Genomic DNA, 15246 nt, shown 5'->3' with positions numbered 1-15246 from the left:
CACTGCGACATAGGTTGCGTTGCTCTTCCACGACAAGCAAAGGTACAAGTGGTCTGTTTCTTGCATGGCTCTGCGTTCCTGGCACGGAGAGTAGTGTACAGAACTGATGTCGGATCGCATGGGTGGCTCCTAAGTAGGGTCCGTGATGTCATCTCGGCGCTTACGACGCCAGCGACTGACGCGGAGCCGCACAACGCCACCTACCGACACACAGGGGTTCTGCTGTGTAAAACTTTCTGGATCCAGTGTGACTCCTGGGGATATTCTAAGGTAAGGAATCTATCACTAACTAATGTCTCTTACTGATATATTGTTACACAAGTAGTAACTTGTGCTTCAGTCTTTGAGTGTGCCTATTAATTGCTGACCAAGTCTGTACAAAAAATGCTTAACACTGTCCTCTGATACTGCCTTACTGCTCGAACACACTATCACAAATAGAGAGTGGGGTGCTATCTAACTTTACCTCTACCTACCTTTGGGGTTCCACGGGACTCTGTGCACAATATACCTCACTTTGGTATAGTGTATATACAGAGCAAGCGTCCTACACCTGGCCTTAGGTATCCAGGTACCATTTAGTAGGAAATTACAAGGGGCCTGAAGGACCAATTGTGGAACAGTTTTATAGGGAAGAAGCACGGGACCGAATTAGGAAGAACCTTGTGTACTACAATCAAAACCTAGTCATTTTCCATGCAAAAAGTGCGGACTAACCATGTCAAGAAGCACTTTCTCACAATTGCCCTTAAAAAATTTTGGGACAATCCCTTTGGGGATTTTAGAGTCAAAAGATTCTACTCGATCCCGATTTATTATTTTGCTGCCAACATGCTCAGCTCTTTCTATTTCTGTGGTCAAGAGATTAGATCCTAGAGTTATCCTTCTGGCCAATTTCTGAAGATCTGCATCTCCAGACCTCATGGGGGATACTGCTGGGTTCCCTCCCAGTAGTGCTACTGTCTGAAGGGGTAAAGATGGAGTCAGAGTCTCCATCCTATTCTTCCCCAGTGGTCGAAGAGTTACTTGTTATGGCCTTGTCAGTCTTTGCCAACAACCGCTTTTGTGGGTGAGGAACCCATGGCAAGTTTCCATGCTTAGCATAGGTCTTTGAGTTGCTTAACTCTGATGTGCATAGGGGCTCAGGTTTAGCTCCTGGAAGGTCCCTGCACTCTGTCATGGTTTTTAAAGTAGTTTCAGTCTTGTTAAAGAATTACAAAAATGCTAAGGGTCTAACTACTTTACAGAATTAATTTCTAAACAGCGGGAGACTTAACCGAGGCACTTAAGCTAGCTTAACTAAATTGGAAAAAATCAAATTCTGATAGATACATCTGCCGTGTGGATTCCTCACCTTGTGAATATCCCCCTTGCGCCAGCAACGTTCGGAAAATTCTTCGTAGCACGCCGGCTTGGACAACGTCATAGGAGCACTGCATCGCGCGCGACTCCGTCTGACGTCACCGACTCCATATAAGGCCCACGTCGGCGTGATGACGTCAGTTCCCTTTTTTCCGCGCCGTCGACGCTAACGGTTTCTGGGATCTTCTGCGATACTTTTGTATCTTTTCTCTGTTTAGCTGTTACAGTTTCTCTGTTGGAATTCACTTCTTGCCGAGGATGTCGTCGAGGAAGACAGGTTTCAAACTATGTGGTTCCTGTTCCCGGATGATGTCGATCACCGATCCGCATTCCGACTGTCTGTGGTGTCTTGGTTCGGGTCACGATGTTAAGAACTGTCGTTCCTGTGACAAGATGAACCCCAAAGCCTTGCGAGAGCGGGAGGCGAAACTTCTGCTTGCAAAGGTGAAGGAAAGAGAAGCCGGAAGGTCTTCGAGGTCGGTGTCCAGGCACTCTAAGTCGAGACAGCTGTCGCGGTCGAAGTCGAGGTCGGCTTCGAGGGCCACGGCGAGGTCGAGGTCAAGAGAGAGAGAGATCAAGGTCCAGAGAGAGATCGAGGTCCAGAGGGAGGTCGAGGTCCGGATCCAAGTCGGCCTCGGGCCATGCTTCGAGCTCCTCGAGAAAGAAGCATAAGAGGAGTTAACATCACTCCAGACACCACTCTGGCAAGGAGTCTTCGGATTTGAGGAAGAAGTCACGTTACCATCACAAGGACTTCGTGTCTCCTTCTCCGGCTCGATCTCACGTTGGTTCTCCGGTTCAGGAGCCGGAACAGGATCTGGAGTCGCACCATTCATCGGTGCATGAAGAAGAGGTTCCTCGAGCACCGACTCCGGTTGTGGAGCCTGAAGAACAAGAGGGCCAGGGTGCGCCTTTGTCGGATCAGCCTCCTTCGGAGCGGCCGTTGGGTTCGTACCCACCCTTTCCAGGTCCAGGTCAGGATCCCTCGCAGTTTTTAAACGCCATGTTTGGAGTTTACTCGAGGGCGATGTACCCCACTGGTGCGCCTGTTGGTCCCATGGGTCCTTTGTCTTTCAATTTGGGTGTGCCCCAGGCTTATGCCCCGGCCCCCTTTATGCCGTTTATGCCGACGCCTTGTACTCCTTGGCTCGGTACGGCACCGCCGAGGTCGTCGACTTCGCATGCGGCTTCGCCGACTCCGGATCGGCTTCGTGGTGATTCGGATCGTGGTGCTTCCTGTCCTCAGGCTCCTCGCTCGACGTCGACGTCGGCTCCGGCGCCGTCTGAGTCGTTGCCGGATCCATCGACTTCGGTCCGCATGGAATGGTCGAGGCGCAGGGCACAACGCCTCTTGGAGGAGAAGGAGTATATGGACTCCGAGGTTGAGGAAGGAGAGTTGCAAGATCAGGGGGATTGTTTTGAGGACCTTCAAAACGCAAGTGACCTGGAACTTTCTCCTGAGTGGGGTTTGCCGTCCGTTTCAGATACTCCATCTAAGGACTTAGCACCCTATCATGTTGTTATTAAGAAGGCTGCAGATTTGCTAGGCTTGACTTTGCCCACAGTTGAATACAAGCCCAACATCCTTACGGAAGTTTTGCATTCGCCTTCTTCAATTGTGGAGCCTACACTTCCTTTTACAGAGGCATTGACTGAACCAATAAAGGAGGTCTGGAAGAGACCTTTGTCTGCTCCTGCGGTTTCCAGGTCAGTGGCAAGGCGTTACAGGGTGGCTCCTGATGACCCTGAATTTCTTTCCTCGCATCCTGCACCGGAGAGTCTGGTAGTGCAGGCCGCCTGTTCCAGCAGGGCTGCGGGCTCTTTCCTTCCCTCAGGTGCCGGCAGACAAGGACTCTAAGAAATTGGACCAGTCTGCTAAAAAGATTTTCTCCTCGGGTAGCATGGCCTTGAAGTCCACCAATGCTACTTGCCTTTTGGGGAGATACGTTCATGCGTTGATGGACTCTGTTAAACCACTTTCTTCTAAGCTTCCAGAGGACGATAGGAAGAACTTTAACGAGGTGGTTGCTGATACTCAGGCTGCAGCTCGTATGGTTATACAGAGTGGTATGGACACGGTGGACTCTGTTGCCAGGATTATGGGCTCTACTGTTGCAACAAGAAGGGCTGCATGGCTTAATTCCTCCGATTTTTCTTCTGATGTTCAGTCTACATTGTTGGACTTGCCATTTGATGGGACAGGCCTCTTTGGCAAGAAGGCTGACGTAGCTCTGGAGAGATTCAAAGACAGCCGGGCTACGGCGAAGTCTTTGGGCGTTCAGACAAGGGGCTCTGCGGCTAGGAAGTTCAGGGGTTTTGGCAGATCCAATTTTCGTCCCTACAACCAAGGACAGCAGCAGCAGCGTCAGAATCCTCTGTATAAAACCTACAGAGGAAAGCAAAGGGGCCGTGGTCGTGGACGCCAGGCCTCCTACTCCTCCTCTTCCTCTAATAATCAACCCCCTTCCTCTGCAGCAAAGCAGCCCTAGATCTGCCATTCTGGATCATGTGGCTCCGGTGGGGGGTCGGCTTACTCATTTTCTACGGGATTGGGAATCGGTTACATCAGATCTTTGGGTTCTCAATCTCGTAGAAAATGGGTATGCTCTTCCTTTCCAGGAGTTCCCTCCCAATTACCCTCCTTGCCAGGGTTTTTGTTCGGAGGACCACCTTGTTCGCCTGCAGGAAGAAGTCCTGGCTTTGTTCAAAAAAGGTGCGATAGAGGTGGTTCCAGAGCAGGAAAGGGGTCAGGGGTGCTACTCCCGGTATTTCCTGATCCCCAAGAAGGATGGCAGGTTACGTCCAATCCTGGACCTCAGGATTTTGAATCTCTATCTCAAGCAGGAGAAATTCAAAATTCTCACTCTTGCGCAGGTTCTTCAAGCGCTGTTGGAAGAAGACTGGATGGTGTCAATCGACTTGCAGGATGCGTATTTTCACATCCCAATCCTGAAGTCGCACAGGAAGTATCTCCGATTTACGGTGGGATCGCAACACTACCAGTTTGCGGTCCTTCCGTTTGGTCTTACTACTGCGCCTCGAGTTTTCACCAAGGTGATGGCAGTGGTGGCGGCACATCTCAGGAGGTCGGGGATACCTGTATTCCCGTATCTGGACGACTGGCTGATCAAAGCGGAGTCGCCCGAGAAGGTGCTTCATCACCTGCAAGAGACTTCGCAGCTGTTGTTCAGGTTGGGTTTTTCGATAAACGTGCCCAAATCTCACCTGGTGCCCTCCCAGCGCAACCTGTTCATAGGTGCGGTACTGGACACTACTATATGTCGTGCATTCCCTCCTCCGCAAAGGATTCGCGACATTCAGGAAATGATTCCTTTATTTCACAATGGAGCGGTTGTTCCGGTCCTGAAGGTCCTTCGCCTGCTCGGTCTGATGGCTTCTTGCATTCTCCTGGTCAACCATGCACGCTGGCACATGAGGGCACTCCAGTGGTGCCTCCGCAGGTAGTGGTATCAACACAACGGAGATCTCGGGGAGTTAGTGAAGATCTCCAGAGAAACTGCGGCGGATCTGTCTTGGTGGGGCGTGGAAGGCCATCTGTCTCAAGGAAAGCCTTTTCAGCTTCCACCATCGGTGGCCACGGTGATAACGGATGCATCCACTCTAGGGTGGGGTGCTCATCTGGAGGTCAAGGGTCTTTGGTCTCCGGAGGAAAGGTTGCTTCACATCAACCTTCTAGAATTGCGGGCCATACAATCTGAATTCTTTCTCTCTCCCTCACGATGTGGTGGATGTCATACTTTCTGCAAGGCGCGACTCCACCAAGTCCATTTATTCGTATAGGTGGTCTAAGTTTGTATCTTGGTGTAGGGAGAGGGATGTTGACCCGTTAAAGGCTCATTTATCTGATATCTTGTTGTTTGCTCTTTCTCTGGCACGGCAAGGGTTTGCTGTTGCCACTGTCAAAGGTTACCTTTCGGCCTTATCGGCTTTTCTCTGTTTGCCGGATCAGCCCTCTCTTTTTAAATTTCCTGTGGTATTGAGGTTTTTGAAGGGACTCACTAATAGGTTCCCTCCTTCTCCCTTCATTGTGCCTCATTGGGACTTGAATCTTGTGTTAACCTATCTGATGGGTTCGCCGTTTGAACCCTTACACAAGTGTCCAATGAGGCTTCTTTCTTTTAAGACGGTCTTCTTAGTTGCAATTACCTCGGCAAGGAGGGTAAGTGAGCTTCAAGCTCTTAGTTCCAAGCCCCCGTTTTTTTCCATCCATGCTGAAAGAATGGTTCTTAGGACCAGGGCTGCTTTTCTGCCTAAGGTGGTTACTCCCTTCCACCTAGGTCAATCCATTACCCTTCCTACCTTTTATCCTCCCCCACACCCTTCCAAGGAGGAGGAGAGGCTTCATCGCCTGGACCCGAAGAGAGCGGTTAGTTTCTATCTTGATAGGACTAAAGACTATCGAATAGACTATCAGCTCTTCGTGGGTTTTGCTGGCTGCAAGAAGGGCAGATCGGTGCACAAGCGCACACTTTCCAGATGGATTATTCTCTGCATCAAGATTTGCTACTCTCTGGCGGGTAAGGACCCTCCTGAGGGTATTAGAACTCATTCAACTAGAGCGAAGTCTGCTAATTCTAGATTGTCTAGAGGTGTTCCTGTTGAGGACATTTGCAGGGCCGCGACTTGGGCCTCCCTCCACACTTTTGCGAAGCACTGCTGCTTGGATGCTGAGGTGAGGAGGGACGGCCACTTCGCGCGCTCTGTTTTCCCCGATTTCCTGGTGTAGCAGAGTGGACACCCTCCTCCGGGAGTGGGGACTGCTGTGGGACTCTATTCACAAGGTGAGGAATCCACACGGCAGATGTTTCTATCAGAAGAACAAGTTACTTACCTTCGGTAACGCTTTTTCTGGTAGATACAATATCTGCCTGTGGATTCCTCACTGACCCACCCGCCTCCCCCTCCCCGTTGTCCACTCTGCTATACCTGGGTTTATGTGCAAATGTAATTATTTTGTATATCTGATTTTGTATAGTTTTGCACTTTAATTGCTTTTGATTTGCATGTACTGTGTACATTGTGTGTGTGTGTATATATATATATATATATATATATATATATATATATATATATATATATATACTCGTTGGTCCATCCGGGTGCCTCGAAGGCACGGAAAAAAGGGCGGAACTGACGTCATCACGCCGACGTGGGCCTTATATGGAGTCGGTGACGTCAGACGGAGTCGCGCGCGATGCCGTGCTCCTATGACGTCGTCCACGCCGGCGTGCTACGAAGAATTTTCCGAACGTTGCTGGCGCAAGGGGGATATTCACAAGGTGAGGAATCCACAGGCAGATATTGTATCTACCAGAAAAAGCGTTACCGAAGGTAAGTAACTTGTTCATTTGGTAAAACCATTTGAACTAAAGACCATTTTGGATTTCCTCTTGTGGAATCACTTATTAAGCAAGTGGTACGACAAATGTGAAGTCTTGTATCCCACCGCTGCCACCAATGTAGGAAGCTGGTTCTGTATATGGTATTCCACTAAGTGGTTATATCATGCACAGAGTCCAGTGATTTTCCTGCAGAAGTGTACAGGGCTCCATGTAAACCCAAAGTGCTGTATATGTGGTAGTGTAGGTGGGCAGTCTTGGGCCTAATACTGTGTAAGACATTTGTTATGCACACACTGACTAATAAATGACATGCGACTCAAAAAGGTGATCCAAACCAATTTAAAAATAAAAAAAGCTTCTTTCAAGATTTATTTAAAGATCAAGATGTTCGCGAAAAGGTAAGTGTATATCAGGAAAGATACTATTTACTTATGAAGTAGACTATTTTCAAGCTTTGCAATGTTAACCTATGGGAGGAAAACAAAATGGCAGTTTTTGCAGGGAAGTACTCGACTTGGATTCAGTCTTCGGGTTCTTTAGTCTGTACCAGGCAGGGTTCAAATCAGTTCCAAGATTGCACTAGCAGCAGCACAGGGGTGGCCGGGTGCTGAGGTTCAATTAGAGGTCATGCATCCAATGTTAACCAATAGAGACTGGGGTACTTGAAGTCGCGCTGCTCACAAGTGAGTAAAGGTGTGTCCTGAATCGATCTACTGGGGGTTAAGGTAAGTACAAGGGTGGGGAGGGGGGGGGGCCACAAGGCAGCAACAAACTTACAACCTTTGCAGCACAGGGGCGACCGGGTGCAAAGTGCCAAAACTGCGTTGGGCCCTCATAGTTTTCAATATGGAGATTGGTTTTGAATAAATACTTCAGGCTCAGGCCAGGAGGCTGGACGAAGAAACCCACAGCTGCCCAGGTAAGTAGAGATTCTAGAGGATGCAGGGACACCAGTGGTTGAGGTCCCCAAGGAGCAGGGGCTTCTGGTGCAGGGGTGTTGTTGGGCGTCGGAAAACTTACTGGGCAGGTCGTAGTCCGGGGAAGTCTTCAAGTTGAGCCTGCAGGTGTCGAAGAGGAGTCCGGCAGGGGTCAATCCATGGTGGGCATGTGCTCAGAAGCGCTGAAAAACCTTTGCAGGACTGGTGGGCCACTTGGAGGTAAATCCGCAGGCGAGCTTGTGATTACTCAGGTCAGTTATTTTTCTTTGAGGATGGTTTCTTCTGGGCCGGTCAGCTGTCCACGGGAGATTAGGAGTGTTTCTTGAAGGCAGGCAGTCAGTCCTCCCAGGGTTCTGGAGGTCGCTGTTCTGCGGGGTGAGTCGCTGTTCTTCAGCTGGGCCCTAGAGGGCTGCAGACAGCCGGTAGGGCTGGGGTAAAGGTCAGTTAGTGTCTTCAGTCTTTGACGACCAACAAAGAAGAGCTGTGTAGAAGCAATCTTTTTTCAGGGTCTTGGGGAGACCCCTAAATACTAGATTTCTGATAGATACATCTGCCAGTGGATTCCTCACCTTGTGAATATCCCCTTGCGTCAGCAACATTCGGAAATTCTTTTTGTAGCTTCGCGCCGACGTGATAGAGGCATGGCATCGCGCGCGACTACGCTGAAGTCACCAACACCATAATAGGCCCACGCCGGCGTGATGACATCAGTTCCCTTTTTTCCGCATCGTCGACTCTGTTTTCAAGGGATCGTCTGTAGCTGTACAGTTACTTTGTTACTTTGTGTTTCTGCTGGTGTTTCTTTGTCTTCTGTCGAGATGTCTTCGAAGAAGACTGGATTTAAAGTGTGCGGAGAATGTGGCAAGATGATGTCCATCACTGACCCACATAAGTGCTGTGTTTGGTGCTTGAGCTCCGACCATGACGTCGAAGATTGCCCTTCTTGTAAGAAGATGACTCCGAAGGCTCTTTAAGAGAGGGAGACAAAACTCCTCGTGGCAAAGTTGAAGAGTAAGAAGGAGAAGAAGAGTTCGAAGTTGCGAACTCTGCGTTCGAGGTCTCGTTCGAGATCGCACTCTGAGTCGTCTTCAGCGCATGCTTCGAGGAAGAAGCATAAGAAGAGGAGTCATGAGTCTCACCATCACTCAGAGAAAGACTCGAGTCCAAGACTGAAGTCGCAGGTGAAGCTACTTTGTAAAGAAGCCGTGGCTTCGGAAGCACAGGACTCCGAGGGTGAGGCTTTGCATGCGGATTCGCCTAAGTCACCGAAGCAGTTAGCGAATCAGTCTCCGGATCCGTCCCATCCTTCTGGTCAGGAGGATGAAGGTGAGGAGGAGGAGGAAGATGGAGAAGGCGAGGCTCAGTTGCCTGCGGGTTCGTCGACCCCGGTGCACCAGCCTGAGGTCGAGGTCGAGGTCGAGACGACTCTGCTCCCTCGAGAGCAACCTGGGGGCTCTTATCCAGCCTTTCCGGCTCCAGGTCAGGATCCAACTCAGTTCCTGAATGCCATGTTTGGAGTTTACTCCAGGGCAATGTACCCCTCTGGCGCACCGGTTGTAGGAGAATAGGGTCTGCAATCCTATGGTCACCCCCGATTTTTGCTTTTTGCTTCACTGGTTTGACTTTCCCTGGCTGTGGGCCTGCTAATCAGACCCACAGCCTAGCTGTGCTCTCTCTAAATTGACAACCATGTACCTTAGGTGCATATCTAATTGGATACTGAGTCACCTTATCAGCCCCTGTACAGTGTACCTTAGGTACCCAGGGCATAGGTGCACCCAGGGCCTACCAGGGGCTGCAGCATGTATTATGCCACCCCTGGCTGGCCATCCAAATCTGACACAACTGGCTGATCAATCAGCTGGGGCAAGGTGGTGTAATCACCCTTTGCTTTAGGTATAGTATCCCTATATCTAACCCTAAAATGGACACATATCCTCCTATCAGTCACTCCTGTGGCAGGCCTGATCAATCCTGAAGGCAGAGTGCTTGAAATTATGTGAGATGGTGCTCTAGCATGAGCTGAGCCTGTCTGCAGCTTTCGGAACCAAGTCCTTTAGCTGTTTCCATGATAACGCTATACCATATACTCTTAAGTGCATTATAATCCTCGCGGTTATTGCCAACTTTGGTATAACATTATCAAAACATGTCGAGTAAGGTGTCATACGAATTGGAATACTACCCCCTCGCCAATTCTGGCGACGGGGGTAGCATTCCACCCTTCTAGAGGACACGACATGTATGTAACTGTGAACCCCGGTTAAAGTTAACTCGAGCCTCAGCATCACAAAATGAATGCTGCCACCACAGACACAAGTCTGACCTCCTGCTGCTGGGAGTCCTTCCAGCGAGGGAGGCTCGGACAAAGGGTTTCCTGCCTTGGGAGGTGCTAGCACCACCCCAGACAGGATTTTGTGCATTAGTTAGGACAGGGCTGAAAGGAATGAGACATGCCTGGGGCACACAAGGTGTCCCTGTGCATACTCCGGTCTAAACCAGTTCCTGGGACACTCCAGTCCGAGCTCTGGCACAAGCCCGGACAAAGGATAGGGGGTGTAACCACCCCCCTTCCTGGTCCCACCCAGAGGAGGGACCTAGTCGTAGTACAGCCCCCTTAAGCCGGATAAAGGTAGGAGCTGGTCCCATTCCAAATGAGATTATCCTGAACAACTTTACAAGAAGAAACTCTGGACTTCGATATTCTGCTCCACAGAAGACTGAAGAAATCTCCCTTGTGGGCAACGAGTGTCCACCCTGCACAAGCAGGCACCATCAGCGTCCAGCGGCTTCCCTTTGTCGTCTCCCTGCAAGGATCCAGACTTCAGAGCCCGACGAGACCCGGATTCCCAGACCTCTCCGACCTCTACCTACATCTGCAGCATAGCTGAGATCCGTGGGTGCGACGAGACATGTGGGACCGGCCATCTTGAAAGAAGCAGCACTTCTCTCCAGCACGACTTCAGAGGCATCCTCGTCCAAGTGCTTTGGGGACTGAGAAGCCCCGACCCGGAGCAGTTCCTGCACCGAAAACCAGCCCTCCAGCATCCACGTGATCTGCGTGGGGCCCTTCTGCCTGTTTGCTGCTCGACGCATTGTCTGGTCACTGGCTGGCTGGCTAGTGACCTCCTAGACGACGAACTCCGAAATCTTCACTGCTGGTCTGGTTGCTCCAGGCTGGCCCTTGCTCCCTTCCAAAAGAGGAGCACCCCAGACCCTCCTGGTCCACTCCAGACGCCGTTTCCACTCACCGCGTGGGTTGCCTTTGCCAAGGCCTGTTGACTCCGAATCTGAAGCCGACACCGCCGACAGCGAGAGCCTGCGTGGGACAGTTCGTGCCTCCATCCTGGTCGTCGAAGACACCACCGGGTCCACGTGGCTGCAGAGACAAGCGTCCACCCTCACCTGATCGCGACGACGACATCTGGTTCCACTCCGGGTTCCACTCCAGTCACTGGCTAGTGACTTTGAACATTGTCCCCTCTGCTTTCAGGTTCTTCTCTTCACTGATCCACCCTTGGATCACACCAGACATCTTCCTCCTGACCGCCTGCAGCATCTTTTCTTCCAGGCTCCATAGACTTCAACGCCGGAACCCGACACGACTTGGCACCTATGCACCCGCAGCCCGTGGGTGAGGTAACACGAGCATTTCGGTGCTCAAGGGTAGCTTGACTCTCCTAGTGTCCAGTTCCACAGTCGTTTTAGTTCTACCTAGTCAGGATTGTCCGTACTCGCCTTTTTCTTGACTTGTACTGTCCATAGACACTGTTACGCATCTCGCGTGTGAGTTCACACTCTGCACACGCGTTCCGTTGGCCTCCTAGTACCTACCTAGAGTGAGTATAGCGTGGTCCCAGCGATCCTACAGCCTCTGGACCGCTCCATTCCTTTTATCGCATTTCACATTCCACTTACTTAGTATATGGTTTGTCGTGCCCCTAGGGCACCATTGTAAATTTTGCAACCTAAACGTATTTTTCCTAAGAGTTTGTCATGTGCTTAGCCCTCTGACCTCATAAAGAGTTCAGAGGTGTATGTTAGTTAATAAATACTTGTTTATTTACATAACAACCTGTGTGGTGTCCTTTCACTTGGTATTCAAGGGGTTATATGTGGTAAAACAGCTGGCTTCACATGCCAAAAGAGTTTAGCCTAAGACTGCTTTGTCCATGCTACCATTAGGATAGCTGGTCTATAAGGTTGACTTACAACCAATCACCATAAGGGTTGCTTGGACTGATACAAGGTGATCACTAGAACTAGTGAGCATCATATATCAGGCCAACTTCTCACACCGGCTGGTCCCACAGGTCCATTAGCATTTAATCTGGGTGTCTCCCAGGCTTGTGCTCCTGCGCCCTATATGCCTTTCATACCATACTGAGGTGAGTAGGGACGGCCACTTTGCACGCTCGGTCCTCCAGGATTTTCTGGTATAGGGGAGTGGACACCCTCCTCCGGGAGTGGGGACTGCTGTGGGACTCTATTCACAAGGTGAGGAATCCACTGGCAGATGTATCTATCAGAAGAACAAGTTACTAACCTTAGGTAACGCTTTTTCTGGTAGAGACAATATCTGCCAGTGGATTCCTCACTGACCCACCCGCCTCCCCGTTGTCCACTCTTCTATACCTGAGTTATCGTAATGTAGATATTTTTATTGTCAAGGAAATATTTTATTTCAATTGTTTTCCTGCATTTGCTTCACACTGTGTGTTATCTTGACATTTGTGTACTGTGTATACATGTGTATATATCTACTTTCATCGGTCCGTCCGTGTTCCTCGAAGGCACGGAAAAAAGGGCGGAACTGATGTCATCACGCCGGCGTGGGCCTATTATGGTGTTGGTGACGTCAACAGAGTCGCTTGTGATGCCGTGCTTGTGATGCCGTGCTTGGGATGCCGTGCTTGTGATGCCGTGCACGTCGGCGCGAAGCTTCAAAAAGAATTACCAAATGTTGCTGATGCAAGGGGATATTCACAAGGTGAGGAATCTACAGGCAGATATTATATCTACCAGAAAAAGCGTTACCGAAGGTAAGTAACTTGTTCTTTGGGGCTTTACGGGAGAGTAACGGGTAGGGACCAATGGTACCTTACCTGGGGTGTCTACGCCCATTACTATGCCATACACTTGTGGGAGGGGGTGCATAGTCCTAGCCCTGACTGGATACGTCACACCATTTTCAAGATGGTGGGCACTGAAAAGTGTGCACCTGAGGGGTGGAGTTGGCGAAGGGGGTCACACCTATTCTTCCTACGTTTTACCGCTGGTTCTCCTGCCAAAATTGGGGCTTGTACCGGGAGCAACCATCTACTGCTATTACCAGAGGCTGGGGTCGCATTACGAAGGGGGCAGGCCTTTGAAGCTTCCCACTGTACCCATCCTGGTGGAGGAGGTGTGACACCTCTGCCCAGGATGTGCTTTTTTTTTCTGTCCTCCGAGCAGAGGCTCTCAACCCGGGGGTTCAGAAACCTATCTGGTGGTGGCAGGCTCCCTAAATCCAGTCTGAGAACCACAAGAGGGTTGGTAGGTTTTCAAGGGGCACTCCAAGTACATGTTTTGATTAAATCTAACACGGACCTATGTGGGTGTATTTTTCAGTGAAGCCATCATGGTGCGAGGGAACTGGAGTTGACGAGTTTCCAGCCCATGTACTCTCTATAGCTTCCCTGGCATTTACAATATTAAAGAATAGACTTAAATATTGTAGCGGCATATCTGCTAATGCAGATGTGCCCACACCTGAGATGCCTTAGGGCTTGTAAGGACTGCTAGAGCAGTGAGTTTCCTATACCTTGGGCAGTGCTGCTCGACGTGGCACACTGGCTTACAGAGGAACTGAAGTTGCCAATCATCATTTTCCAGGCACAAGCTGGGGGGCAAACGTTGCAAGAGAGGCACTTTTCCACACTTGGCCATCCTGATTGTAGAAGGTAATCAGACCTCTGGCTGGAGCAGGCATTGTCTCTGCCCTCCGAGTGCGGGCTATCGCCTTCAGGGCATTGGACACTTGTCTATGGTGACAAGCTGGTCTACACCAGCCCGCCAGCACACGAGTAGTTAATAGGTTTTCAGGGAGCACCTCTAAGGTGTCCTCTGGGTGCATAAATTAGTAAACCCACCCCTGGAATCAGTGTGGGTTTATGAATAAGAGATGTCTGATAACCAATATCTCTAGTTTGTGAAGCCGCCATGTAGCTGGGGACCTCGTAAACACCAGTGTCCAGCACTTGTTCTCAAAATGGCTTTCTTGTTCACTTTTAATATCTCCGAATCGATTTGGACAAATCACAGGGACTTATTTACTCATGCAGATCTGTCCACACTTGTAGTACAGTGCATCCTAATAAACGTATCTCTCTGCTAGAAGAGCCAACATTCAAGAGGGTGGTTGATTAAATTCCCTTTTCCCCACCTCCTACTGAGGTGGTGTATAGGCGTGGCACGTTTTAACCACCCTCTTGAATTTTGCCTCTTCTAGCAGAGGGATTCCTTTGTTTATTCTGTTGTTTCTAGGGAGTAGGAATCCCCTCATCCTTTGACAAACTAAAGGATCCTTTCACCCTCCAGTTCCGAAGATCCCCTGACCTCCATACCAAAGATTTTTCGAAGAGTATATTGTACCGTGCCTCAGGGCTGTCAGGCCTGCTGTAGGAATGGCTTGCCTATATTGCATGCAGTGTCTGCAGGCTTGGCACACTACAGATGTGCTATGTCATGGCTTAACTCTTCTCTGCATCATAGCACGCAGCCTGCAGTTGGTGCTGAGGAATCCATTAGGGTGGTACAGTACATAAAGCAGCCCTTCGGGACCCTCTTTAGCCCCCTTGCCCAGGGAGGCCATTTACTAGTGGCTTACAGGGGTTGCTAAAGGTATTGGCAATTGCGAAGACAATTGTATAGTTTTAGGGAAAGCGTTCTGGCACTGGAGACCTGGATAGCAGGAGCTCACTGCACTTCTGTCAAAATTGCATCTGATAATATGCAAAAAATGGGGGTGACCATGTCTAAATAGGGCATTTTCCTACAACCATTGGTTATGAAGAATGCTACAATTGAAAGCTTCTGTGAGAATGTAGTGCACGACTTTTAACTTCCGAATTTGATGAAGGTTTTTGTTGTGTGAAGTACATAAACTGATTGGAATTCCAAAGGAGTCGATGGAAGGCCAGCATCTAATCAATTGTCATTACACCTTTGCAGACAGAAATTGGACCCAGAGTTTGCCGACATGATCAATGTCCTAGACCACTGCAAAGTGGATGAGGTTGATGAGGACAGTGTCTTCAGCGTTTTCGTATCCTATATTGAAATCTATAATAATTACATCTATGATCTGTTGGAGGAAGTACCGTTTGACCCAATTAAGCCCAAGTAAGTGACATTTTCTGCAAACCCCTCTTCTCTGGTGTCTTAATTATAATTTTGCAAGTGATACATTTTTCAAGTAAACGCTCTGGTCTTATTGTGTTATTTAATCTTTGTGTACTGTCTAAAAATATCAACACTTCCGCACCCCTCAGAATGTCTGCACTTTGTACAATCCCTTGATCGGAGTTCATCTCCTTTATACC

The 15246-nt window shown here is 49.6% G+C and overlaps 1 protein-coding gene across 7 annotated transcripts in view; it reads left to right on the top strand.

Annotated features, from left to right (window-relative positions):
- The window catches only part of KIF23 (kinesin family member 23), a 208610-nt gene that overhangs the window by 67219 nt on the left and 126145 nt on the right, over nt 1-15246 (top strand). For all 7 annotated transcript variants that reach the window (XM_086957943.1, XM_086957945.1, XM_086957940.1 and 4 more), the window contains exon 7: nt 14876-15046. In XM_086957943.1, coding sequence (XP_086814069.1) covers nt 14876-15046 — 171 coding nt within the window. The remainder of the gene's footprint in view (nt 1-14875; nt 15047-15246) is intronic.

The sequence above is a fragment of the Lissotriton vulgaris genome, chromosome 2_1 (genome assembly GCF_964263255.1).
Source record: "Lissotriton vulgaris chromosome 2_1, aLisVul1.2, whole genome shotgun sequence".
In the NCBI taxonomy this organism is placed as follows: Eukaryota; Metazoa; Chordata; class Amphibia; order Caudata; family Salamandridae; genus Lissotriton; species Lissotriton vulgaris.
This window is presented reverse-complemented; position numbering and strand designations above follow the sequence as displayed.